This window comes from Camelus ferus, chromosome 1 (assembly GCF_009834535.1).
Source record: "Camelus ferus isolate YT-003-E chromosome 1, BCGSAC_Cfer_1.0, whole genome shotgun sequence".
Classification (NCBI taxonomy): Eukaryota; Metazoa; Chordata; class Mammalia; order Artiodactyla; family Camelidae; genus Camelus; species Camelus ferus.
Genome location: NC_045696.1, coordinates 55,597,467 through 55,623,684, shown reverse-complemented (window position 1 = coordinate 55,623,684; position 26,218 = coordinate 55,597,467). Strand labels below are relative to the sequence as shown.

At 43.0% G+C, this 26,218-nt stretch overlaps 1 protein-coding gene across 1 annotated transcript; it reads right to left on the bottom strand.

Moving 5' to 3' along the window:
- Positions 1 to 1,566: 1,566 nt before the first annotated feature.
- Positions 1,567 to 26,218, bottom strand: UPK1B (uroplakin 1B). Its single transcript, XM_006190467.3, is given in 9 exon segments — positions 1,567 to 1,893; positions 3,535 to 3,618; positions 7,876 to 8,055; positions 10,098 to 10,181; positions 10,183 to 10,221; positions 10,890 to 10,964; positions 13,295 to 13,495; positions 14,480 to 14,567; positions 26,026 to 26,218. Coding segments are annotated over 8 exon segments (783 nt in total). The 5' UTR covers positions 14,549 to 14,567; positions 26,026 to 26,218; the 3' UTR covers positions 1,567 to 1,842.

Genomic DNA, 26,218 nt, shown 5'->3' with positions numbered 1-26,218 from the left:
CTCATAGAGGATACAGTTGAGCAGCTGGAGTCAGATGCTTTCCTCCACCTCTCCCCCCACTTCTGGACTACGTGTAGCAGGAGCAAAAAAGTTAAAGTAAACTTGGAAGTTCCAACCATTTAACCGTACAGCAAGGTTACCTGGTATCCAGCAGGAAACCACACCTCGTTGCATTTTCCATCTCCTAAACTTTAATTCCAGTGAGTATACTAAGCTCTCATGTTGGAACACCCATTTTGCTAGATTCATATATGACAAAATTTTCTTTTAGTTTTAAATCACATTTTGCTTTATGTAAAACTTTACATAATTCTTTTGTTAAAAAAAATCCTTTATTAAGATTTCATTTTTTCTTAGCATTTCCCCATTTTATTTTTTTATTTTTATTTTTTGTGTTGGCTGAAGTGGTTTTTTTTTTTTTTTTTGCAGTATAGTTGATTTACAATGTTGTGTTAGTTTCTAGGGTACAGCATGGCGATTCAGTTATACAAATATATTCTCTTTCATATTCTTTTTCATTATAGGTTATGACAAGCTGTTGAATATAGTTCCCTGTGCTATACAGTAGGACCTTGTTTATCTATTTTATATATAGTAATTTGTATCTGCTAATCCCAAACTCCTAATTTATTCCTCCCCTCTTTCCCCTTTGGTAACCATAATTTTGTTTTCTATGTCTGTGAATCTGTTTCTGTTTTGTAAATAACTTCATTTGTCTCATTCTTTTTAGATTCCACATATAAGTGATATCATGTGATATTTGCCTGTCTCTGTCTGACTTGTTTCACTTAGTATGATAATCTCTAGGTCATCCATGTTGCTGCAAATGGCATGATTTCATTTTTTATGGTTCAGTAATATTCCATTGTGTGTGTATGTGTGTGTGTATGTGTGTGTGTGTGTACCACAACATTTTTATCCAATCATCTGTCAATGGACAATTAGGTTTAGGTTGCTTCCATGTCTTGGCTATTGTAAATAGGGCTGCTATGAACATTGGGGTATATATATTTTCCAAACTGGAGTTTTCTCCAGATATATGCCTGGGATTAGGGTGCTGGATTATATGGTAACTCTATGTTTAGTTTTTAAAGGAACCGCCATACTGTTTTCCACAGTGATTGTACCAATTTACATTCCCACAAGCGGTGTAGGGGGGCTCCCTTTTCTCCAGTGTTTATCGCTTGTGGACTTTTTAATGATGGCCATTCAAACTGGTCACGTACTTTTAATCAGTAGAGGTTACTAATTAATTGTAAAGAGGAATTGAGGTTACTAAACACATATCACTCTGCAATATCTAAGAGGAAATTCAACCATTGTCAGCTCAAGATTGGGCATTCTCCTGGAGAATAAAAGGATCCCAAGGTGGCATTAAAAGAATCACTTGAGTCTATGTAGATGGGAGCCACTATAGGACAAAGGCAAAGTTACATTTCAGCAATCTTTTCCTTAGTTCTCTCACCTGAGATGAATGAGAGCCTTTGATGGTTTCTTTTAGAAAGCAGTGAGAAACACAGGCAGATTTGCTGTCTCGGTACAAACTTGCTTGCTGGGATAACACAGTTTCCTGTGAAGGTCTTTATTCCCCAAATTAAAAATAAACAGGGACAGGAATAGTTATTATCTATTATCCTAAATTCTCTCTTTCCTAAAAACAGCAGGGGTGAGAATTTCAGGAGCGTAAGGGCCTAGAGGAACTCCATACCAGCTGACTTGGCAATGTGAGGAAGAACGCATGTGTTCCTGGGGAGCACACAGGTGGAATATTAGCAGAGAGCGGCTCCAGCACCAAATCCAGAATCACCAGGGGGAGGTACATACGGTGGTTACACTTTATTCTTAGTATTCAATTCTGCTCCAGTAGAACATGGTACCCAGGAGAACCCAAAACTAGAATACAAAGGAAAAGAAAAACAAAGAAAAGTAAATAAGGACTTGTTTTAGAAACATCTCATACTTGGGGAAAGAAATGACGTTAGGTTCATTCAGGTTAGGTGACACTGGATTTTTGAGAGTAATCACGCCTTAAGCATCGTCACAGGGGCAGAGGTGACACTGAGTCCATCCTGACACACAGTGAATCAGTATTCTCCTAAATGACCGGTGTTCATTGGTCTAGATGTTCTAGATATTCTAAAATCATGGATGGGTGAAAGATTTATGCAAATGGCAAGACAAGCCAATGTAGTGCATTTTAATGTAATAGAGTCCGAAAAGTTCTTCGACATTTCACACTCCTTATTGCAACTCATTTTTAAAAAACTACTTGTCAAGTTTTATGTGGTACCAAAGAAGAATATTCACAATTACTTATTATTATTATTATTAATGGGGAGGGTAATTTTAAGTTTATTTATTTGTTTTTATTTTTAGTTTTTTAAACAGAGGCACTGGGAATGGAACCCAGGACGTTGTGCATGCTAGGTATGCACTCTGCCACTGAGCTATACCCTCCCTCCTCCAATTAGTTTTTGATAAGGCTACCAAAACATTCCTGTTTTTTTTTCAATGACATAGCCATGTAGAGGGTGGATTTTCTTCAAATCCTTCAACCTAAGCAACGTATTACAACAGATTAAATAAAGATGAAGTATGGGAACCCAGCTGCCTTCTGTTAAAGCCAGACATTGAAGGGAATTCCAAAAATGTAAAAAAAAAAAAAAAAAGCCACTTTTCTCACTATTTTTTTGTTTGGAAAAATAGTCACTTTTCCCCACAGAAATACATTGTTATTAGTAACACGTAATTGGTTTGTTATTATTTTAAATGAATTAACAAGTATTTTTAAAAATTCTGTGTTAGTTTCCAATAAAGTAAATGTCAATAGATATAGCTTCCAGAGACAAAAGCTTTTTGGAATCCTCAAAAATTTTTGAGAGAGTAAAGGGGTTCTGAAACTAAAATTGGGGGACTGTTTCCTGAATGCAATGGCTCTTAATCCTGACAGCAAATGAGAATCATCTGGAAAATTTCTTTAAAAAGGAAAAAAAAAAGGCCTGGGTCCTGCCCCTAGATCAGCTGAAATCTGAGTCTGGGAGGGTGTGGTTCAGGTATGCTCCCCACTCCCCACAAGCTCCCCCATGAGGTTGTAATGTGCATTTAGGGTTAAGAATCACCATTCTACCCTCTTGCTGCAAGTGCATCAGATAAAGCGGGCGACAGGGCAGGGTGAGACTGATGGAGGCAGCTCTTTGGGAGGAGGGAGGCAGGTGAGAGTTGGACAGGAACCATAAAGATAGATGACAGTCCCTGATATCTACTTGTAATGAATAAACGAGATCCGGAGGATGGAGGAGCACGCACGTGCACCCCCGTCAGCAGAGAAGGATCTGGTTGGTAGGGGAAGATACCGCCCCACTTCCAGAGGGAATCCACTGTCTGTGCCCTGGTGCCGGCAGCTTCCTGACTAGCCTGCAGGTCTGAGGTTTTGTTTCTAGACAGTCTAATGAGGTTGGGTTAACCAAGGGCAATCTCAAGCTCTCTCCTACCACCATCCTCTCTGAAATAAAACATGTGATGGGAAATACTCACAGTCCAGCAGAGAATGGCAAATCCAAACCATGCAACCCCCCAGGCGTGTCGGTTCATTGGTCCAGAGATCAGTTCATAGCAGCCCTGGAGAAAGGGGCAATTCCACATCCGTGTGGGAGGGACCAGAAAAAAGATGTAAGAGATGGGTGGGAAAGCTGATTGTTATTTGAATCAATGCCACTCCAAAGTGCAGTGTAACATAACCAGCTATTTCTACAGCCCTGTGATCAGCCAGGTGTTAACAGTCCTCTACTGAAGAAACAGGAGTAATCCTGCCGAACAACTATTCTGTATCACATTTATTTGTATCTTTAGCATTCACTCTAACCAAGGTGCTACTATTTCAGCATAACATTTTTCTCATATAGTAAATGTAAAGTATTTGCAATAAAATTTGAGGGTTTTTTTTTCTTCTCCCAAAGGATTTTATTGGTGATTTGTTTGCAGGGCAGAGTTACTTTTTGATTTGTTTTTTAATAAAAGTGCTTCCAATGAATGAAAATTTATTTTGTAATCATTAAAGGAACCCCAATACCATGCTTTCTAAATTCCCCTTTGACATCATATTTCAACAAAGCATCATAGGATCCTAGAAAAGCCACTGTGTGTGTGCAAAAGAGTAACTCATTTTTTATTCATCGAGCCATCCATTCACACATGCCACAATCTGGTCACATTTTATATGTGGCAAATTCTGTTCCAGTCTCTGTGCAAAGTGCTGGGGTGACACACACATAGGGCTAGACCTGCCATCTGAGTGACTTCTACTAAAGCCCTGGGAATCACAGGAATGCCTCGGAAAGGCAACGGCCAGGCTGGTTTCATGAACCACTCAGGTCCAGAGGAAAATGTGCTGGAAAGGCTGACCTTAAAGTTTAGGCCCTGCCCAGGGTCTGCAGGGGGCCGCTTGAAGTTCCATCCTCTCTAACCCTGTCCCAGCCACTTGTGAACCCCCTTCCTCGCCCTGCCTCTGCTGTGTGTGCCCTGACTTCTGCCCCGCTTACTCTTCCCCGTCTCCCTGACAGGCCCCTCCACTTGCCTAGATGCTGTAATGAAAAAAATCTTACAATTATCCTTGACAGTTTTCCTCTTAAGTCAATCCTTCTGAGGCTACTTTTTAAACATATCTCAAATCCAAACACGTGTTACTTCCTGCTGCCACCTTGGTCTGCCATGGCCTGAACCAGGGTGACTACAGTCGCCTCCTAACTGGTTTCCCTGAGGCCTGAGTCCACTCTTGGTACCTGACTAGTCTTCACACAGGGCCAGAGGGGCCTCGTAAAACATAGGTCACATCACATCACCTTCCTGCTCAAAACCCTCCATGGGCTTCCCACCACCCTTAACATGAAATTGTACGTCCTCACAGTGGCCCATCAGCCGCTGTAGGATGTGGGCCTGCCTCTCTCTGTGACCCCAGCCGCCACTACCAGAGGCTGTTTCACTATAAAGCTAATGAGCTTAGGCTCAGGGCTGTTTGTTTGCAAGACCATTCCAAAGCTCTGTACCTAATTTTGTAGGCATGTGTTAGATTGTTTTTCCTAAGGAGAACCCCCTCCCCACCAATTTAATAAGCTTCAGACTTATTAAATCTAAATTCATGCTTGCTTTCCACTCTTCCTTCACATGTTCCTGCCTGGCCATACTGATGACCAAAAAGCAAAGGGCCCCCACCTCAGAGCCCTTTGCACTTGCTGCTTCCTTTGTTCAGAACTCTTTTCTTTAATCTTCTGTAAGTGAGGGTCTCCTTTTCTCACTTAATTCAGAACTCTGTGCAAATATCCTCTCAATAAAGCCTTTCTTTCCTGACAGCCATAGAGAAAAATACCTTTCCCTCATCATTTTCTATGTATTCCTCTTGATTTATTTCTGCTCATGGCATTTATCATGACCTGGAATTTGTTGTGTATTTGTTTAGTAACTCAATTGTGTCTGCCTCCCATATTATACAGCACAAGCTCTACGAGGGCAGGGATTTTATCTTGCCTGTTTTTGACTCTCTAGAACCTAGAACAAGAGCCTGGCACAAAGTAGGCACCTAATTAGGATGAATGGGCCGTGATGGAAAGTAATCATTACAACAATATTATTGGTGGCACTGGATGGTTCACAAACCCTCCCACATCCATTTCTCACTTGATCCTCCTGACAATCCTGGGAGCTGGTTTTTTGTCCAGTAATATGTATAAAAGCCCACTCACGCCAGGTGCCCGGCACTGGGCCAGGCACTCCGCTGTGATAAGGCAAGAGTGGGTCCTGCCCTCCTGGAGCTCACAGACAAAAGCCCCTATTTTTTCACCTCTTCTCATTTTGTGCCTTTCATGATGCCTTTCTGTCATTGTAGTGGGGCTTCCCTTGACCTGCCTTAGTCCCATCAAAATGCTCTTGAGCTGTAGTGATCAGAATTTGCACACAGCATGTTGGGGGCAGATGAACCATGACGTACAAATGTATATATTTGCATCTGACACACTACGTGACATTCTGGTAGATTTCTCTTATTACTGCACTTATGACGACTTTTCTAATTTTGTTAGCCTTCCTTTGTGCATTGTAGATCATCCAAAGCTATGATATGGGTGTGAAAAAGAGTCATTCACCTCTTCATCTGCCCAACCACCAAACACATCGATGCCTGCTTTATGCCAGGCATTGTGCTACGAACTGAAGATCCAGAATTGAATGATGCATGGCCCTCAAGGAAGCTCATAAAAAAACAGACTTGCAAACAAATAATTATAATATATTTCAATATCTTACTGCAATCCTAGAAGTAAAGTATATGAGGTACTGGGGTGGCATACTTTGCTTTGTGGAAAAGGATTGCTATAAGAGAATTTGCAGGACCTGTCACTCGGAGAGAATGGTGGCATGTGGCAACCAGCAAGACCAGGGCAGGGAGAATTAGGAAAGCTGAGTAGATAAGAGATTGTGTTGAGGGTGAAGAATGAGTGAGACTGAGAAAGCAGGAGCACAGGGAGTCCAAGACAGAGAGAGGAGGTTCAGGATGCAGGAACGTGGTGCCGAATTGAGTGACAGCGAGTTTGTCATTGTGGTGTAGCTGGTGGGTAGAGGAGGTGATGAGGCCAAGGACTGTAAGGGAGGGCATGACAAAGGTCGTCAAAAGGAGCATAGAGGCCCCTCATTACTAGAATGTTCTATGTGAGAGGGAAAATAGCATGGCTGTGAAATAAACCAATTATCTAATGGCAAACAACCTTTTTTGTCCCTTTCAAAGAGATGATACAGTTTGTATAAGATTACAATCCAGTCAAGATATGTCTACATGGGCTAGTTCCAAGGCTGAAATATTAAAATCATTTTATTACTCCTGAGAGTTATAATTATGTTGCATATTGTAATTACAAGCAATAAATTTAATTTTTCTAGCAGTCTGAATATGACTGATCAAAACAATACCAAAACAGTGTTGCTGAACAGCTAAATGAGGATTGCTTTGAACGACTCTGCGAAATAATCTGTATAGCCCTCCCACGTCCTTTTCTGTATGAGGATTCTCTTTAGGGCTTCGGGAGATTATTACCAAGCTCTTTCTTGGCTTAAAGTCTGGAGCCAGGCTGCTAGCATTTGAATCCTGACTCTTCCACATACTAGCTGCATTGCCTTGGGCTAGGCACTTATTAGCATCTCTGTACCTCGGTTCCTCATCTGTAAAATAGGGATTATAGTGGCACCACCCTCTGAGCGTTAAATGCGTTAATATCTGTATGGCACTTGCAGAAGTGTCAGGGCAGATAAGTACTCAATAAATGTTAGTTTTCATCATCATCATATCATTCTTATCAGGCTGGAAACACTTTCAAAACCCACCTGTATGTAAACTATCTTCTGCCCAAATCACCAATCTAACATTTTATTACGACTGTTCCACATGACCACTGAGTAAGGAATGTGGATGTATAATTACCGCATCTACCCTCAGCAACTGCCATTGCTTTGGAACTGGCAAAATATTCCTTTTGTGCATCATCCCTTTCAATCAACATTCTGCAAAAACAGGCAGAGCAATTCTTTATTTGATGTAAACATTTTTCAAAATACCAATTCTACACCTGGTACAAATAATTTTCATTTAAACAAAGTTGGATCTTGCTATTGCATTTCTCATGTTTTCTTAATTTCATTAAAATGTAAATTTTCCCAGATCAGCCCTAGATTAGAATTTACAATTGACCAACAGAGAAGGAAACAGTTAACATGAAGTTTAGGAGAAAGGGTGCAGAATTCTTTAGCGAGAGACTAATACCTACGGTTAACCAGTATTTTCTTTATGAAGAACGAAAAACCTTCTGGCAGGTCTTGGGAGGAGAGAGCACTCACCTGATTGTGATAGTAACCAGGTACTCCGAGTTTGCAGGCCTCCAGGTTGAGAGGTTCTTTAAGATTGTTCATAACACAGCACTGACGAGGCCAGGGATAGTCAGCATCGTTATTCTCTGTCCGGAAGGCAGATGTGTATTTCTGCCAGTCTGATGGACCATTCACACCACAGCAATTGTCCTGTCGGCAGATGAGAGAGAGAAAATTCTCTTCCATGATCCTTGCTAGACTCACCAATGTAGCGACTGAAATTTTATGGAGAAAGAAGATATGGAAAGTGTACCGTATCTTAAGGTTTACCAAAGATCCCCAAACGAGAACTGAAGGTATTTTTAAGGTATTTCATTTTAGCAGTTGCAAAATACTTTTACATTTATTAGTTTAGTAGCCATTAATGAGCTCTAGAGTCTTTGACAAGTTAAACTTTCTAAGCCTCATTTTACTTAACTGCAAAATTGGGACAAATGTAGTATTTACCTCATAGAGTTGTGTGAGGATTAAATAAGTTAATACATTTAACGTGTTCAGCACAGTGCCTGGCCTATTGTAAACCCTTAATAAATGTCAGTCATTATTAATGCTAATCTCTTGATACAACAATGTGAGAGATTTATAATTATTCTCATATTACATATGAGCAAATTGAGAATCAGAAAATTAAAATTTTGGTGGTGAAGACATTATGAGTTATTCTTGTTTTACTTTTCTACACTTACAACATTTTCTGGAGCAATTATATATTATTATTTTTAAAATAAGATCCTTTTTCACTTTTTTTGTTTTGTTTTTGTTTTGGAGAGGAGAGGTAATTCGGTTTATGTATTTATTTATTTTTAATGGAGGCACTGGGGATTGAACCCAGGACCTTGTGCATGCTAAGCACATGCTCTACCACTGAGCTATACCCTCCCCTGCCCCAAGTTTTATTTTTATAATGGGAGAAAATAAATTGGAAGAAAATAACCAAAACCTGATGGCACACAGGTATGAATTGACATAGGAAAGGAAGATCTCCTAACACATAGCTCATATCCTTACACTCCGGATAAAACTGAGGATAAAGGATAAAACACAGTGTATATCAGTTTCCTACCTTTTTATAAATTATGCTAAAATGCTTCTACGGGAAGAAATTAAAACTATGGCATCTCTCAACTGTTAGAATAAATATATCCAGCAAACTTGGTGATAAAGCAACTGCCTTAAAAGTATATCCTGTTTGCCACTAGATTATGGAAATTATCTCATTCTGTAATTTGACCTGAGCATTTTTGGGGGAAATGGTTAAGTCTGAACCAGACTTACTTCAGCCTGGGCTTTAAAAAAATGGTAAGTGGATTTTTCAACTGTGTGAGCATTCACATTTTCATTTGAAAAGTTTAGTTCTTTGCTAAGAGTGGAAAAAATATTTGACCTATAGTCAGAAGAGTGATAGGGAGTGAAAAAGTGGCCTATACATTGGAGGTCCTAATGCACTAAAAAATGATAGAACAGGAATATTAGAATCAATGAAGGGAACTGTAGAAGATGATGGTAAAGAGAGTTCAAAGAAGGGTGGAGGCTCTAAGGGAGTTTGCTGATGATGGCCTGTGAAGCACTGGAGGTTGGGTGAGGAGGGGACGTGGGGGGTCGTGGGAGAGTTGGGTCACATGAGGGCTTATGTCGGGGATAAGAATTTATATACTTACACAATGTAGGGGTGATAGTGGGTATTCTGAAAGACTTGTACTTTTGTTAGTACCTGAGGTAAACTTGGAATAAGGTATGACAAATTAGTGAAAACTGGATGATCAAATCAAGTCACAGCCCATGGTCCTTAACAAGGTAAGCTACAGGTATGAAAATGTACTAAAGAAGCAAAATAGACAATTATTGCCACTTGAGTTCACTGTGGGGTGGAGGAGCAACAATTTTTTGATGTAAGTGATGCCTGAATTCTAAGAAGTAGAGCGTCTGATTAATCCAAATTTCTTGACAAGGTCATTTCTCATAAATGGAAGCTCATCAACATCATGGCTTAAAATACAGATCTAGGGGTTCCACTGAGTCACGTGTGCACCCCCAGTCCCTGCCAGTAAATAAGCGGAATAGAACCTGTCTTTTTGAAGGAAGCCCCCTGGAGGCTGTGGTCTGCACACTTTGGCTTCCCTCTCAGCCATGTGTGCACCTCTGGTAACTAGTTTAGGTACAAAGTGGCATCGCCCCACAACGGCAGGCATCACCTGGAGCATGAGCCGGTCCCAGGTCCTGGTGACTCCATTGTTTTTCCACTGGTCGTCGTTGTTTGGAGGGCTGTTGTTTTGGTATCCTCTCCAGCATCTGCTTCAGGAAGAGGTTGCGTGTGAACTATGGTGGGAGGAGGCAACACAAGAGGAAGAGTTAACACACAAATCGTCAAGGAGACAAAGCGATTTGCTAGACCGGCTGCTGGGGGCACTAAACACTGTCTCTTGGAATAAACCTGTATTCAGCGCCACTGAGTAGGGCTGTGGGCAGGTGTAAAGCTGCTCTGGGAGGCTGAAGTCCTCTGTAGGGAGAAGACCCCCATCTCCAAAGAAACCCTAATGAGACCAGGACGGACAGGCACTGTAGGGTGGCTTAGGCTAGAGGACGGAGAAAAGGAGAGAAAGCAGGGTGCTGAGTTGAGAGGAAGTCTAGATGTGGCGGATTATTGATCATCCTCTTGGAAGGCTAGCGGCAGGGCAGAGTGGAGAAGAGCCTGGCCCTGGGACTCACACTGCCTGGACGCAGGATTCCACTCTTTCACCAGCTGTGTAACCTTGGACTTTTCAAGTCACATTTTAATTTTTATCTATAAAATGACAACAGTGTTAATACCTATTTCACAGGGTCATAATGAGAATTAAGCAAAATTATATGTTTATTATTAAGCGGCATATTACAATGCCTGGTACAGGGTAAGGGCTTAATACATGTCGGTTATTACATTATTGTGACAACGGTGATGACTCACACGACCGTCTCTGCGCTACGCTGTTTGAGGCTGTACTCACAAAGTCTCGCTGCGTTGCTGCTGTGATACAAGATGCCACTTCAAAGCCGTACACGATGAACATCAGAATGAAATACTGGAAGGGAAACAAAAGGAATGAAAGAGTTACATCTACTTCTAAAGAGATTTTTTTTTTAAACAAATAATTGCTATGTTTTCAGCAGCACGTTCACCTAAATATAATTACCCAATCATTCACGTAATCTTTCATCAAACCTTCATTGATCAGCTGCTTGGAGCCAGACTTGGTGCTAATCAGCTCCATTCTCTTCTTTTCCCGGAGAACAAATGACTAGTGAATACAGAGCTTTCTCAGTTCAGTATCCTGCATTTCTATTTTAACTGGGAAAATCAAACACAAGAGAATGGACTCTGTCGGGTGTGTGTGTGTTTTCAATGGCTGGCAAGACAGTCTTAGTGTATCACATACTATGTAGAGCCTCATAAATCCCCTCTCATGGGGAGACATTTTCTTTATGGTTTACTGAAAATTTAGGATTACCGAGGTCAGAATAAGATGAACTGAATCGTGTTTAATATCCATCATCCCTTCTGATAATGTCCAGTCTCATCAGAGAGGAACAGGCAGCCTCCAGGTACACAGCTCTCTCTTCCCTGGCATCTTCTCCCACTCACCCCACTCTAGTTACATCAGGTCAGGCGGGTGAAACAGAGCGCATCTTGTGTTTCTGTTGGGGGTGTGTGTGTGTGTGTGTGTGTGTGTGTGTGTGTGTGTGTGTGTGTGTGTGTGCGCGAGCACGCACACGTGATGCCTCCAAGCCACACTGCCCCTATTTATGGCTGGAAAATATCTGAAGGAGAAATAACCTGTGAATCTGGGGCGGGGTCTATTTGGAGGAGTTCTGTCTTTGCTGTCCTCCTCAGCCTTGCACACATGCTCTTGGTCCTTGGGTTCTTCTGTGGGCACTGTCGGCAGAGGGGCGCTGGGAAAACGGTTCTTCGTCTCTGGGCAGGGGAGGCTCCTACAGCAGCTGCTGCCCTAACCTCCTGCTGCCTTAACCATTCGGCCCAGGGAAAGGCTTTGGCTACTGTTAACTCCCAGCTAATGGCAGGCCTCCCTTCAGAGGCCTCATCAACTTTCCCCTCCTGTATTAGCTGCTGCCTTGCTTTGTTGAGAGCTTTGCTGGCTCCCCTTAAAGAGGCTCAGAACCCCCTTAGAGATGCTCTAAGGAGGCATAGTCTGCAGGTGTTTTTTTCCTTCAGCCCTGTCAAGGGTGCACTGCCCTGTCTCCCTGCCCGGCACGGTAAAGGATGTTCCCCTACCCAGGTCTCCCAGCTGGGCCAGGCATGCGTGACTGGCTCAAAGCGGGACCAGGATGCAGCTGAAGCTCGTCTCCAAGGACACCTGCTCCTTCTTTACCTTTCCCTGAATTCCTTTCCCCACCCTGCAAAAGTGAGTGCTTTTGCCCGAGAACTAACTCACACTAATGGCCCAGAGAATGTCAATGTTCTGCATTCCCCGGGTACCGGGGCGGTGTCAGTTCACAGGAAAAGCAAACCAACAGTCACCTGAGCCTGCTGGACTCGTTCCATGAAGGTGGAACTCGGGGCTTGCAGCATTTGGGTAGGAGAGTAATTTCAGGGGTAGGGAGTGGGGGTGGGACCTCATTGCAAAATAGGAAACTGCTGTCCTGAGCACTGGGGCAGAGAGAGCCCTGCTGGCTGCCAATTTGCTTCTATCTGCAAAGGCAGGGCCCCACCTGCTGTGTGTGGTTTGGGGCAGAGTCTCCCTGTGGGTGCACAGGATTAGATCCTCCAGAGGCAGATGGGAGCTAGGGCTGTTCTCTGCAATGGTGCCCAGCAAGGGTTTCCAGGGTCCCTAAAAAGCAGAATGAGCATGTAAAATGGGAAGTGTAAGCCATCCTACAAAATTATCAGCCTTGAGCTCAAAAATGTCTACAAAGGCTCATGGTTTTTCTTAAAAATTCATGCATATTTTGTGATTTATATGCTAATCTAGCAACACTTGATTCATATGAAAATGCTTACTTTAAACTACTTATTCTCAAGAGAAAAAAATCTAATTATCAAGTTCTCACTATGTCTCTTTTCTGGCCAGTGGATCTCCCAGCTGCATCTGCTGGGTGCATGCAGACACCCGCTGGAGAAACGCAGATGTGGAAATACTCAACAGGTGACCCCCCAGGTCTCTTCTCTTTGGGTTCTCTGTACTGGAATCTCCTGGACTTGCAATAGTGGAGGGCATCCTGGCTCCTACATGGACAATCTTCATGGCAGGGAGAGTCTTGCCCTCTTCTCACCCCTCACCTGGGATCCTCTGCTCCCACCTACCCCACTAAAAGCTAAAGCATTGTGCTCAGGAAAGAAGCAACAATCCATCAGAATTAGCCCAGGACACAAATGTAGAGAGTTTTAAGGTCTTACCGCCAGAAGAACTTTTCTGTTGGACTTTAGGATGCCTACGATGCCTAGGACAGATAGGCAGAAGAGGCAGATGCCAACAAACATGCCGATCCAGGCTGCCCCATAGATGTCATCATTGTCAGTGGCTTCAAGCAGAGGGTAGAGGCTGTGTTGGTCGGATACAAAGAAGATGCACTCTGCTGTCAGGGCAATGCCACACATCTAGGGGCAGAGGGGTTCTGTCAGGCCAGCAGCCAGGAGAGCATAGTTGGGAAAGGGATGGGGGGGAGGGCAAGAGAGACTAACTCCATCCCCTGCATAGGCTTTACACAACTAAGGAAATCAAACGGCCCCCTCCATCCTACAAATTGGTTGCATGCCTCCTTCCACATTTTGCTCCATCTTACTGCTCTTTGGGAGAAGACCCAGACAATTTCAGAACACCTATAAAACCCTTGGGGCATGAACCACTCAAACAATGACTTCTTGTATGAAGATATCCTCCCACCCCATTTCCACTGCCCACCGCTCGAATTCCTGGACTGTAATATTTAAGCTGGTCCTGGTTATATTTATCAGTGCCAGAGAGCCACTGAACATTAGAGCCAGAAGGAACCTTGGTTGTTATCTTTCCCACTGGATTTTATAGATGAGGGATCTTGTCTCCGAAAGGCAATGACCTGTCCAGGATCACAGAGTCAGAGGCAGGGCTGGGCCCAGAGCCAGTGATCTTGACTCTCACCACAACGTGCCCAGCAGCCTGGCCTCTGAGCTGCTCTCACATCCCGGTCCTGGCCTGCATATGGCCAGAACAAGATGCAAACCTCTTTCCCCACCAACCTTAACAGCAGGGTCCATACAAATCAAATCAAGGTGGAATAGGAAAGACACACCAGTGTGTGTGTGGGAGTGCTTGGATGCTGACCATGGTTGGCACGACTCCCTTTAGATTCTTGTGTTTTAAAGTTGGGAGGGAAATACCTATTTTTTTCAACATGGCCTTTTGATATATTACACAGTTATATATGACTATATATACAGTTCAAGTCTAGCTGGCATGTTTTACCAACACATTTCTTAAGTGGCAGAAAAGACGTAGAGAGGCAGGAATGATATCATTATTTTCCTTTCAGCTCTCACATTTGATTGATCTAAAATCATGATTACGGGGAGAGCAGCATTTCCTGGAAAATACTCATTACTTACACCGACAATCACATTTCCAAAAATCAGCAGGCTCTGGAAGCAACGAACAGTGGACTCGTCTTTGGTCATCTTCAGGATTTCCCCGGGGCTGAGGACACAGTTGAGAACATTACAACCTGACAGGAGCAGGTGAAAAAGATTGCTGCAAGTTCTAAAGAGTGACCACGTCACGCCATCATGCACTGCCTTCTCGTCTTCCAGACCAAGCCATGCAACCATTTAGTGATGGAGGAAGTTTGGTTACTAAGTTCTGTAATCACTGTAATTTTTTGAAGAAGGGGAAAAACGGTAAAGCCAGCCTGCGTCTGATCGGTGACTTTCCGGAGTTCTTTAGGTAAGGAACATACAGACAGTGTCCTTCTGAGTGAGGAACCGCAGCCCCCAAGTCGCCGAGGGCCGACCTGCGGTGGCAATGAAACACGCAAGGGTCCCTGGGATGCCTCTTCCTGCCCTCGCTCACGGCAGACTGAAACCCAAAGGGTAAACTTGCGCCCAGAGTTGGCAATTGGTTCCCATGTGGACTCTGGGCAGCTGTTAAAAATCATTCTTTTCAGGATGTTTTGTATGTTTCAATGGAGATGGCAAATTAAAAATACCCTGTCACATAAGAGGAGGGGGAGGTGGGAGAGAGGGGCTAACATTTAGTTCCCCCCAGGTGCCACTCCACTAGGCGCTCTACATACACACATGTAATTCTCATAACCCAATTAGATAGAGAAAGAGGGTGAGGGGGCTCCATTTTGCAGATGAGGACACTAAAGCTTAAACTGGTGAATTAAGTCCCCTGGGGTCATACAACCCAGGAAGTGGAAGGGCTGGAGACCTTGGTCTGCACGACTCCACAGCCCCAGTGCTGTCCCCCAGCCCACGCTGGCTCCCAGGAATTATTTACAAGGTTTACTGCTGAATATGGAACTTAAAAAAAAAATGAGTCTTTCCCTCCCTGGGGATTCTCTGGAAGGAACACAAGGGTAAGTGTTTGGGTCAATTATTTTGGCTTTTGCATTTGAATTACCTGGAGATAAGCCATCCACATATCTCAGTGTTTTATTAATTAAATTAACTATCCACTTCACGTACTCATGCTCTAAATCAAAATGTATAATATGACACAAGCTGCATTTTGAGGCATAACAAAGATACATTAGCAAGACTGCTGTATTCTAGGATTTTACGCTGTAGTGGGGAAGCTGTGTTCCGACATCACTGTAATGAATCTAGTGAGACCCTGAGTACCGTGGGAGTTCTGAGGAGGAAACAGGTGAGGCTGGCAGAATGTGTATGGTCGAGTAGAGGTGGGTGTGGGAAGAAGGTGGGGTGTGACCTTGGAGGTAAAAGGAAAGGGGCGGTTAGGGAGCAGAGCCCTGGAAGAGCAAAGGAGCCCAGAAGATAGCAGATCAGCCAGTTTGGCTGAAGTTCCGGTTTGTGTGGGGAACCCGTGGGAGGCAAGCCTTCTATCTGACTCAGACCTTGCTAAATTTAACTTCATCATTACACTCTCACGTAAGTTATTACCCACCTTCCAAGTAATCTCAAACATCTCTAAGTATTTTCCTTTACCTCTTCACCTGGGTAGTGGTGGGGACTGAAGGGGCTGAAATTTATGAGTGTTTTCGGGTCATATGGTGGGGACTCCATCAATGTTTGCTGAGTGAGTAGAAGAAACTGGGCCACTGTTACAAAATCCCTATGCGTAGCTTCTGCTTAGAAATGCCGTTCATTTCTTTCTGCTTGGAAATGTCATTTTGGGCTTAGAAATGTCATTTGTCCTTTCCTGAGATGGTTGCACACTAGACTGAGTGGAGCTGGAGGCCCTGAAGGAGTTAATGCACAACCTCCCCCAAGGTGAGCCTCACTCACGTAGCTGGCTCAGCCACATTGTAAAGTTTACTACAGGAATGCACAGATATCGCTCCTGACCAGATGGGTTACCATCTAAACTAGAGACATAGATAAATAGACCATGAAAGGTGAAAGTTCAGACAACACAAGTTCATGTACAGAGTAAAGGGCAAAAATCTGGAGAGTCCAGATTCAGCCCATTATCACCCAGGATCAATTAGGACCCCTTTGCAGGGAGCCGCCTATTTGTGGTCATTAGGTGGGCCTCAAAGAACAGAAAGAAGACAATTTGTTCTTTCAAGGAATCTGAAGTATGATTATAGCAACATGGACTCAAAGCAAAAATGACTGTACACAGTAGAATAAAGGAAGAAAGTAGGGCTATGGAGAGAAAAGAAGGCAGGTAGGAAAGAAAGAGGGCTTTATTGGTCCAGAAGGAGCTGATGGGACCCTGAACAAGGGATTTGGTCCAAGTGACCCAGTTATGTTCCTAAGAGTCATTCTTTCCCAAAGATGACTCTGCCGCACAGAGTTTTCAAAGGGACATAGGAATCCTCTGTGGGAGAACTGCAAGTCAGAATTAGGGTGGGGAAATGCAGACCAGGGTGGAAAAACAGAAGGAAAGAGGCAGGTAGGAGTTTGGCTTCGGCGAAAGGAAGAGAGAAGAAATCTTGACAAGCATGAGGTCGGAGAGGCCAGGGGCAGCCCGGCGGAGGCTGATTTACAGAAGGCAGGCCTGTGCCGATGGGCACGTGCGCTGAAGTTGCTGCCTGCCAGCTGTTTCTCCGGTTTCACTCCGCGCCCTCCTCTTCTCCCGCTTCTGCTCCTTCAGTGGCACATCATTTTTTAGATAATGGCACAAAATAGCAAAGTGTTGATGTAAGTTGTCATTTAGCGAGACTTACGATGGTCTTGGCACATGTTAGCACTCTGTTCATCCGCTCAATAGACCTGAGAGATGGGTATTTTTACCAAAATCTGTATTGGTTACTTACTGCTGTTGCAACCAATTACCACAAACTTAGTGACTTCAAACAACACACAGGTATTATCTTGTATTATTCTGGGGGCCGGAAGTGTGGAATGAGTCCCTCTGGGCTAAAATCTAGGTGTCAGCAGAGCTGCCCTCCTTCTGGAAGATCTGGGGAGAATCTGTTTTCTTGCCATTTTGCAGATGAAGAAAAGGAGGCTTAAAGAGATTAATTACTTGGCCCAGGTCACGTTGCTAGATAATGTAAAAGCTGAGATTCAAACCCAGATCTGCCCAGCTCCAGATCATTTACTTAACATCGTACTTTGTAAAGACTTGCAACGTGGTTAATACTTTCAGTAGGAAACAAAACAAAACAAAACACCTTGCTCACTTCCTCACCAAGCCTGGAGCAGAGAGAGCAGATACTACATTTCCCCGCTGAGATGAGCCTGTTTGCAAAGGTCAGACTCTCCAGGCGTCTCTTCATTCACTTTTCTACGTTCTTGCCTCTGTAGCCCCTCGAAACCACACTAATGTTTGTGCATTTCCCCCAGACCCAGTGCTGCACCCACACCTTGTTCCAGAAAGTCCAGCTAGATGTATCCCAGACCTGCGGTGCCCCCGCCCGCGCCTGGGAGCAGGGTTCTTCAGAGCAAGAGGGGCAGACGTGCAGGTCGGGGTGAGAGCCAGCGCTCACAGCCCCTCCGCGGCCGCTGGTATTGACACTAGGCTGGTGTCTGGAAGACCTAAAGCATGTGCTGCATCCCCTAAACAGCCACAAACGTCAAGAGGGGTGGCTGCCAAGTGTAGGTTTCTGGCAGCTCGCAGGGTGGTATACTGGCTGTGTCTAACGGTGAGCACACCGGACTTGGGGTTAGAAGGCCAAGGTTCAAACCTGGTCTTGCTCGGTCCTTACTGGGTAAACCTGGCAACACCAACTCAGTGTCTATTTCCTCACTTATAAAATGGATAAAACACATCTCATTTGATGGGATTATTGTGACCGCTGACATAAAAGATGTGGAGGTGATTGGTAAATACCAAGATCGTTTGCAGACATAAGAAACTATGAATAATAACCAGGAGGCTATTTAGGAAGGGCAGGCTCCTGGACTGCGGCTTTGCAGTATGTGCTAGTGACCCCGGAGGCCTAGGAGGGAGGTTTTCACGGTTACTGGTCCCACCGCCAAGGCGTCTAAGCTGATGTGAAGCAGCCCCTTTCACCCTCCCTCTGCTCCCTGCTTAGGCACTGCTCTGGGGGAGGGTCCTAAAAGCCTTGCTAACCTCCCATCCTTGCTCCTCTTTATTTTCCATGGAAGGATTCATGGGGGGACGATCTCTTTGGGAGAGGAGGAAAAGCTTCCCAGTTGTGCTCAGGGTACGGCCAGAATCAGGTACCAGGCAGCATGTCCAGACGGGAGGGCCCTCTGTGCATTCCAACAGCATTCCTCAACGGTTAACACCCGCTGCTGGGCCTCATCCCCTGGCTTTGGCCAGTTCTGCAGCCTCTGGTCCAGACTGCCAGGTGATGCAGAGATGACCCTTGAGTTTCCTCCTCTGTACTGGGGCTGCTTTCTCCCTGACACAGAAATTACTCAGGGAGGACTCTGTTCTGCTCTCCTTGTGCATTCTTTCCTCCTGGTATCAACCTACAAAGGGCTCCCTGCACTTCACTGCAAGAGTCTCCAAAGCAGGAGGAGGCTCTGGGACCCTGTTTTATTTGTCTTTCTATGTCCAAAGTTGCACAGTGCCTTACACGTGGCAGGCCCTCGGTAAATTATTTTGCTCAGTAAAAGGGCAGATGAAATAAATTTTAAAAATGTGTATTTAAATGAATGAAGAATATATGAGTGAATGATTTGTCTAGACCTTTATTACAGAACAGGTTGGATGTAGAACAGGAGGTAGAACGAACATGAGCTTTGGATAGACCCAGGTTTGACTCAGCTCCACCACTTAGCAGTTCTGTGACCTCTGGTAGTTACTTAATCTTGTTAAGCTTTATCTCTGAACGGGTGTGGTAATACTTAAAGGGTTCATGAGAAAATGACATGAAAAAATATGTGAAGTTCTAGCACTATTAGTTACCCAACCAATATTACTTTTCTTTACTTTTGCCTCAGTTTCTTGAAGCAGACAGACCAGAGCAGATAGTGAATGGTAAAGGCATCTAATTCTAGAGATTTAATTTCATTCTAAAACAGAGCCACACTGGGAATGTAAATTGGTGCAGCCACTGTGGAAAACAGGAGGCTTCCCAAAAAATAAAAACTAGAGCTACCATATGACCCAGCAATTCCACGTCTGCCAATATGTCTGGAAAAAAAATCCCACTGATTCAAAAAGATACATGCACCGCAATGTTCATAGCAGTGTTATTTACAATTGCCAAGATTGAGAAGCAACCTAAGTGTCCATCAACAGATGAATGGATCACAAAGATGTGGTGTTACACACACACAAACAAACACACACACACACAATGGGATACTAAAAAAGAATGAGATTTTTCCATTTGCAACAACGTGGATAGACTTGGAGGGTATTAAACTAAGTGAAATAAGTCAGACAGAGAAAGACACCTACTGTATGATATCACTTATATGTAAAATCTAAAAAATACAACAGACTAGTGAATATAACAAAAAAGAAGCAGACTCACAGATACAGAGAACAAACTAGTGGTTACCAGTTGGGAGTAGGCAGGGCAATATAGGGGTAGGGGATTAAGAGGTGTCAACTATTATGTATAAAATAAGCTACAGGATATATTGTACAGCACAGGGGATATAGTCAACATTCTATAATGACTAAATAGAGTATAACCTTTAAAAATTGTGAATCACTATATTGTACACCTGTAACTTGTATAATATTGTACATCAAGTATACTTCAATTAAAAGAAATAAAAAAAAACCAGCCACATTTTCAAAGGAAATACAGAAATAAGGTTTCAATATGCAATGCTCATGTCTAAACCCAGAGCAGATTCTGACTGAAACAAGAGTAGGAGCCTGAACCTCCCGGGGCCTCCCCTCACCAGCTGTAAACTTCCTCACCACAGAACTTGCCCGAGAGTGGCTGTAAACAACTGCTCTAGAACTAACAAAAGAAACAGGTAGGCAAATCACTAAGTTCAGAAGGTGGTTATCCAAGAAGTTAGAAGAAGCTCAAGAGTGAAGTTGGAAAACCTTGGTCCAAGTGTGTAGGTTGCTATTACCTAGTCTCTCAGTGGAACACTTCTAGGAAAGGCTCCTGGAAACCTGGGGCAAGTTTACTTCCATAATAGACCAGCAGGAGGAATCTCTCATAGAGGGTTGTGTTCCTGATATACTTAGAGGAAAGGAAACGTGACTTCTATGGAAGGAAATGATCAGACCTGCTAATCTTTTAGCGTTCTTGGGAGGCTATTTGATGCCTGTGCACAAGGGCAAACGAATGAACTTATTTAGGTTGAAAAAAGAAAGACTTTGAAAAAGTTCCACACTGATGGCTATTTAAAAAAAAAAAAAGACATTATGAATTTGTTGACGTTTCCAGAGAGGACAGGCATGGAGGGAGAGCAAAAAGGAGGGACACGTGGGCCCTTTTCTACATACAGAATACAAACTGTGGTGTTCTCTGGGACCTGGAGTAGTTGTGCCTTAAGAAGTTAATAACTTCTTGAGTTTTGTCTCTGCTGCCTGATAAGAAAGTATCAAAATTAACACCGTCCAATGATTAATTTTATGCATCAACTTGACTAGGATATGGTGCCCAGTTATTTGATCAAATATAATACCAGTTTGTACATTGCTGTGAAGATATTTTTTAGATGTAATTGATGTTTAAATTAGTAGACTTTGCATAAAGCAGATTACCTCCATGATGTGGGTGGGCCTCATGCAATCAGTTGAAGGGCTTAAGAGCAAAGACTGAGCTTTTCTGAAGAAGTAGTTCTGCCTCCTCAAGACTGTAACATAGAAACCCTGTCTGAGTTTCCAGTTTGCAGAGTTCAGACTCAAGACTGCAACTTCAGCTTCTTTCCTGAATTTTCAACCTGTTTGGCCTGCTCTACAGATTTCAAACTTGCCAGCCCCCATCACCACATAAACCAATTCCTTAAAAGAAATCTTTGTCTCTCTATATATTCTATTGGTTCTGTTTCTATGAAGAACCCTGAATAATATATTCCTAATTTAAATTGATTTATATTTCTGATAGAAGCAAAAATAATCATTTTCTGATGTTTTCTGAGACCATTTTACCCTTTCTTTTCAATTCCCACTGCCAGCTCCTAACTTGTGACTCAGATGGATTCACCAGCCTCTGTTCCCATTACATACAGTGCTTCCAGGCTGAACTTTCTAAAGCAGAGGCTCTCAAATGACCCTGCAGAGCACAGAGGTTCTGCCTACTCGGGCAACATGTTTTGATGTCAAAATTGAAGAATTGCAGTCATTTCCTAATCTGAAGAAAAATTAAAGATCAAAATTTGTCATTTTAACGCCTGTGTTTATAATAGGCCGTTTATTAGAGTAACGCATATTTGATGAAAATGGGTAATAAACCATATTTCAAAGTCTAAAAAAAGTTCTCATTTTAAGCATTTTCCTCTCCCAAATTTTTCTTAGATCTTGGGTGCCTACTACCACCTGTCTAGCCAAAATCTAGTTTGTAGTATGAATTAGGCCAAAATGGTTTACTTAGTTATTTGAAATCTAACATGTCAATCCTTAGGGTATTCCACAAAGATAAAAATGCCTTCTAAGTGCCAGCCACTTAATCCTGAGATGCACTGTCTTAAAACACAGCTCTGGGTTTAGGTCATGCCCCTGCTTAAACACTTCCAGAGGCTCCCTATAGCCTCAATTCAAAGGTGGTTTTTGCTGATTGCTCCTGTTCAACCACAAGCTTGGCCACCAGCTCCTTCTTATACCTGTTGCCAGATGGCTCCACCTGTCTGCCCATTCGCCCTTGCTGACCAATCTCTCCAAACCCAAATTTCTCCCATCCTACTCTTTTGCACTTAAATTTGAGAAATTTTTGGCTTTCCAGCTCTTGGAGGCAGACTAATGACTTCCCTTTGCTGTATCTGCAGTGTTTGTCCAGCCCCCATAATTTCATTCTCTTCCTGGCCCACAGAAGAGAGGTGGGAGGACCCAAGAGAGAAAATGCACACTCCTTAGCTTGTATTCAGTAGGTACCATTAGGTTCCAAATGGCCTGCCTTCCTCATCTCCTCTGAGTGTTCTCTCGTTTCTGCTTCTTGAACAGTTTACCATCTTCTGAAGCTCAGCTGAAAAATCTTTTCTTTCCCCAACTACCCTTGCCCAGAGTCAGCCTGCCTTCCCCACCTCCCTCCCTCTGCCCTAAGCAAACAGCTCTCCAGGGGAGCCCACACTGTGTCCTGTTTGGTGGGTGTACGCACGCGCGTAGCTTCTCTCCCCTACTGGCCTCAGCCACGGCCATGGCAATGTATCCTGGCCCTCTGTTACCTTTTTTCTTTTTCTTTCTTTTTTGGTTACCTCTTGTCTGTACCCAAGTTTGTTAATAAGTTAGTTCTGAACCCACAGAGGAATAGATTGCTGTTCATTAAAAAACAGTCACTTTGACAAATAATTGCACAAAAGAAACAAAGTTATAAGCTTTCAAATTAATTGAAGAGTGACATACCTAGAAGTCAGTGATTACACTGTTGGTAGTTTTTGTCTTACTGAGAAGGTATGTGATTAGGGAGAAACCCTGAGAGGGAAAAGGGCCCTAGGAGAGGGAAGAGCCTCGACAGATGAAACTCCTAACTCAGGATCTGCGGGCTGGGGGCTGTGCATGGAGCCTGGCCCTGATAAAGTGGTGTGTCTCCCCTTTCCCCACTTCCCTTTTAGACCCCAGAGTGTATGAGCTCTTGCAAATATGGGGTTTACTGCAACTTCCCTGTGTTATTCCAAAGTAGCGCTTCCTTCGTATATATTTGGCTTTTTTCCCCTTTCCTTTTCTTTCTTCTTTTTTGTTTGTTTGTTTGTTTGTTACTTGGGAGGGCTAATAAGGAAGCACATGGGATGGAGTGAATTTTAAAAAGTGGGATGGTAGAGTGCAGAGGATGTAGTAGCAGCTATCCCCTTCAGAAACGATACTGCCCCTGAACGAAAATGTCTAGTTCTCCTCAAAGTGTTTTCCACACCCAGGAATAGCCCCTGTGGAAGGCTGCCCAGTGGCCTGGCACCATGATGATTTACTCAAATTGCACAACATCCTGGGAGTTCCTTTGCTCTGAGGAGTGCAGATTTTTTGAAAGGCTGGAATTTTATTTTTCTTGTGCCTTCCTTCAGTTTGTTTTCTTCTAATAATTATTCGTCTCCATGGTGTTGATGTTTCCAGACACATTGAATAGGTCTCAAAACCATTGCTCACTAAACAAACCCATTTTCAAAGCAGAAGAAAACGAAGTGAGACTCACTCACCAGGCATGAGATCATTTTTTCTCAAGTTCATTACTTCTTTTACTCACCCAAGTTTATTGGACCAGAGTACACACAAACCACACCTCACACTTTATAGCTCAGGCTAGTGAAATTTGGATTGACAAAGGGAAAAAAAAAAAAAAGGAGAAATAGGGGAAGAAACAAATAATAGGTTGTTATCTTAGCCCTGACTCTGAAACCCAGAACAAGATTAGACAGTTGTCTGACTTGGACGTGAGGATAAAGATGGCTGTGGAGATGAGATCAGGACAATTGCTGGTCTGCTCAGATTTACGGTATGATAAGTCCTGGGCATGATGAAAGGAGGAGTCTGTTTCCATGGCCGTGATACCCATGGCCCACAGCATCCATTAGTCTTTCTTGCTTTAAAGCCCTACACCTGCTCTGACCAAGGTGGTAACTAGTAAAGGCATGTAGCTATTTTCATTAGAATTAATTCAATTAAGTACAATTAAAAATTCAGTTCTTTATTTGCACTAGCCACTTTTTAGGTGCTCAGTAGCCATATGTGGTGAGTGGCTGTTGTATGGAATATTTCCATCCTCACAGCACTGCTCTAGACCCCTGATGTTTGTTTGCTGTGCTGACCTCAGAGTGATCACCCACCTGAAGTCAAGGACTAAGATGTAAGCAATACTCAGGTGTTTGCAGCCAAGTAAGAACCTTGGGTGTGGGCAATGCCGGTGGGATGCCCAGCCCCAGCGCAGGAACACTCTGGAGATTCCCTGGGGGAGGTGAGATTAAGGTACCTCCTCTTGAATTTGACCTGTGTCCCAGTTGGGGGGCAGTGATCCATCAGGGGTGCAGGCAACTTGCATGGCCATGAGGCCCAGATTCCAGCACTGGGGTCAAGCATATTCTAGAGCTGATCAGTGTTTGCTCTGAGTAAGAATGTAAGCAGGCGAGGTCAAAGAAATTCTGAGATTTCATTTGTTTTTCTTATCTACATGGTGTCTAAGTTCCTCTTGTTATTTCCAAGTCTATGATTCTTTCCAGGTGGTTAAAAAATAGATGAGCTGATTGCTGATTTTTAGGCCTATTGTTGCAGAAAAGCAAAAAAAAAAAAAAAAGCTGTTGTAGCAGAAAGCAAAATAAGAAAATTTCCTCCTCATTGAGAAAGGTTAATCAAAAGAAAAACCATTTCTTTATAAAGTTCGAAAACTATATAACCCAAGTTAAATATATATATAATTGAAATATGTGTGTATATATATATATAAACTGAGTTCTTTCTTATGCTTAGTTATTCTATTCAGACAAAAATGTTGCTTAACACCAAGAAAAAAGTTATTCACCACAAACCCTTGTATTATTTAATCAGTAAAAAGTTTTGCCTTAAGCTATTTTCTTTCCCAAGAAATCTTTAATAAAGGACCAAAATACTTTTTAAAAAAATAATAATTTTAAAAAAGACATTAAAATTAATAAAAATTCAAAATGTCTTAAAAATCTTTAAAGCCAGTTATCAGTTAAGGATTTTAAACCCATAAACATAAACATAAACATAAAATAATACTAGTATTCTTTGAAAGTTAATCTATATTATGTATAGAAATGTCATTAGAACAAAAAATTTGATTTGTGAATCCTGGTGGATCAACCAGGTCTGATCTGATATTTTTACTCTGGAAAAGAGTAAAAATAAGTTATGTGAAAATAACATTGTATAGATGAAGCTAATTTGTTGATCTTTTCAACATTTATTAAGCAGAATTGCTTCAGAGGAGAAACACCGGTAAATTGCCTTACAAATCCCATTACGAGTTGGCAGGACCAGATGACATCTGGCAAGAAGACTAAGGCACTTCTTCTCTGCTAGGCTAAGGGACAGATTTTTAAGAAATGTCGTGACCTGTTTCCTTAATTTTTCTTTTGCTTTTCGGACTCTACAAGGAAACTGAGGGTCCACGAAGGTGTCTGTCTATCTGGGATTTACTCAGGAGATTAAAGTTTTCACAAGGCTTTTGGATTTTTCTTGGCCTTTCTGTAAGGTGAACATCAGGATGGATGAATAACACCCCCCAGGAGAACTATCTCAGTTCTGAGAACAGGACAATACTGAAGGGGTTAAAAAAGCAGTCTGTACAGTTTAAAGTAAAAGAGAACAGAACACTCACAATATCCTAAACTACAGAAAATGACAGGTCATATTCATCAGGAAATTAACATCTTCCCCTCTCCCTTGCACTCAGCTAGCTCCCCTCACAGGAAAGCAACCCAACCCCTGAGAGTGCAGTTATCTTCCCTGCCCCGGGAAGGGGTCTACTCACCGTTCCCTCTCCTCCTCCTGGTGGCACTGGGCCGGCCTGCTCTGCACACTGCTGCTCTGGCCTGAGGTGCTTTTCTACCTTGCACCAGCCCTTTGAGCCGTGGGGACCAGGGAAGGGTGGTCTGTGATTGGGAGAAGGTATCTCACATGGGCTGAGCCTGATGCTGCCTGAGCCTGCCTCACGGAGGCCGGAA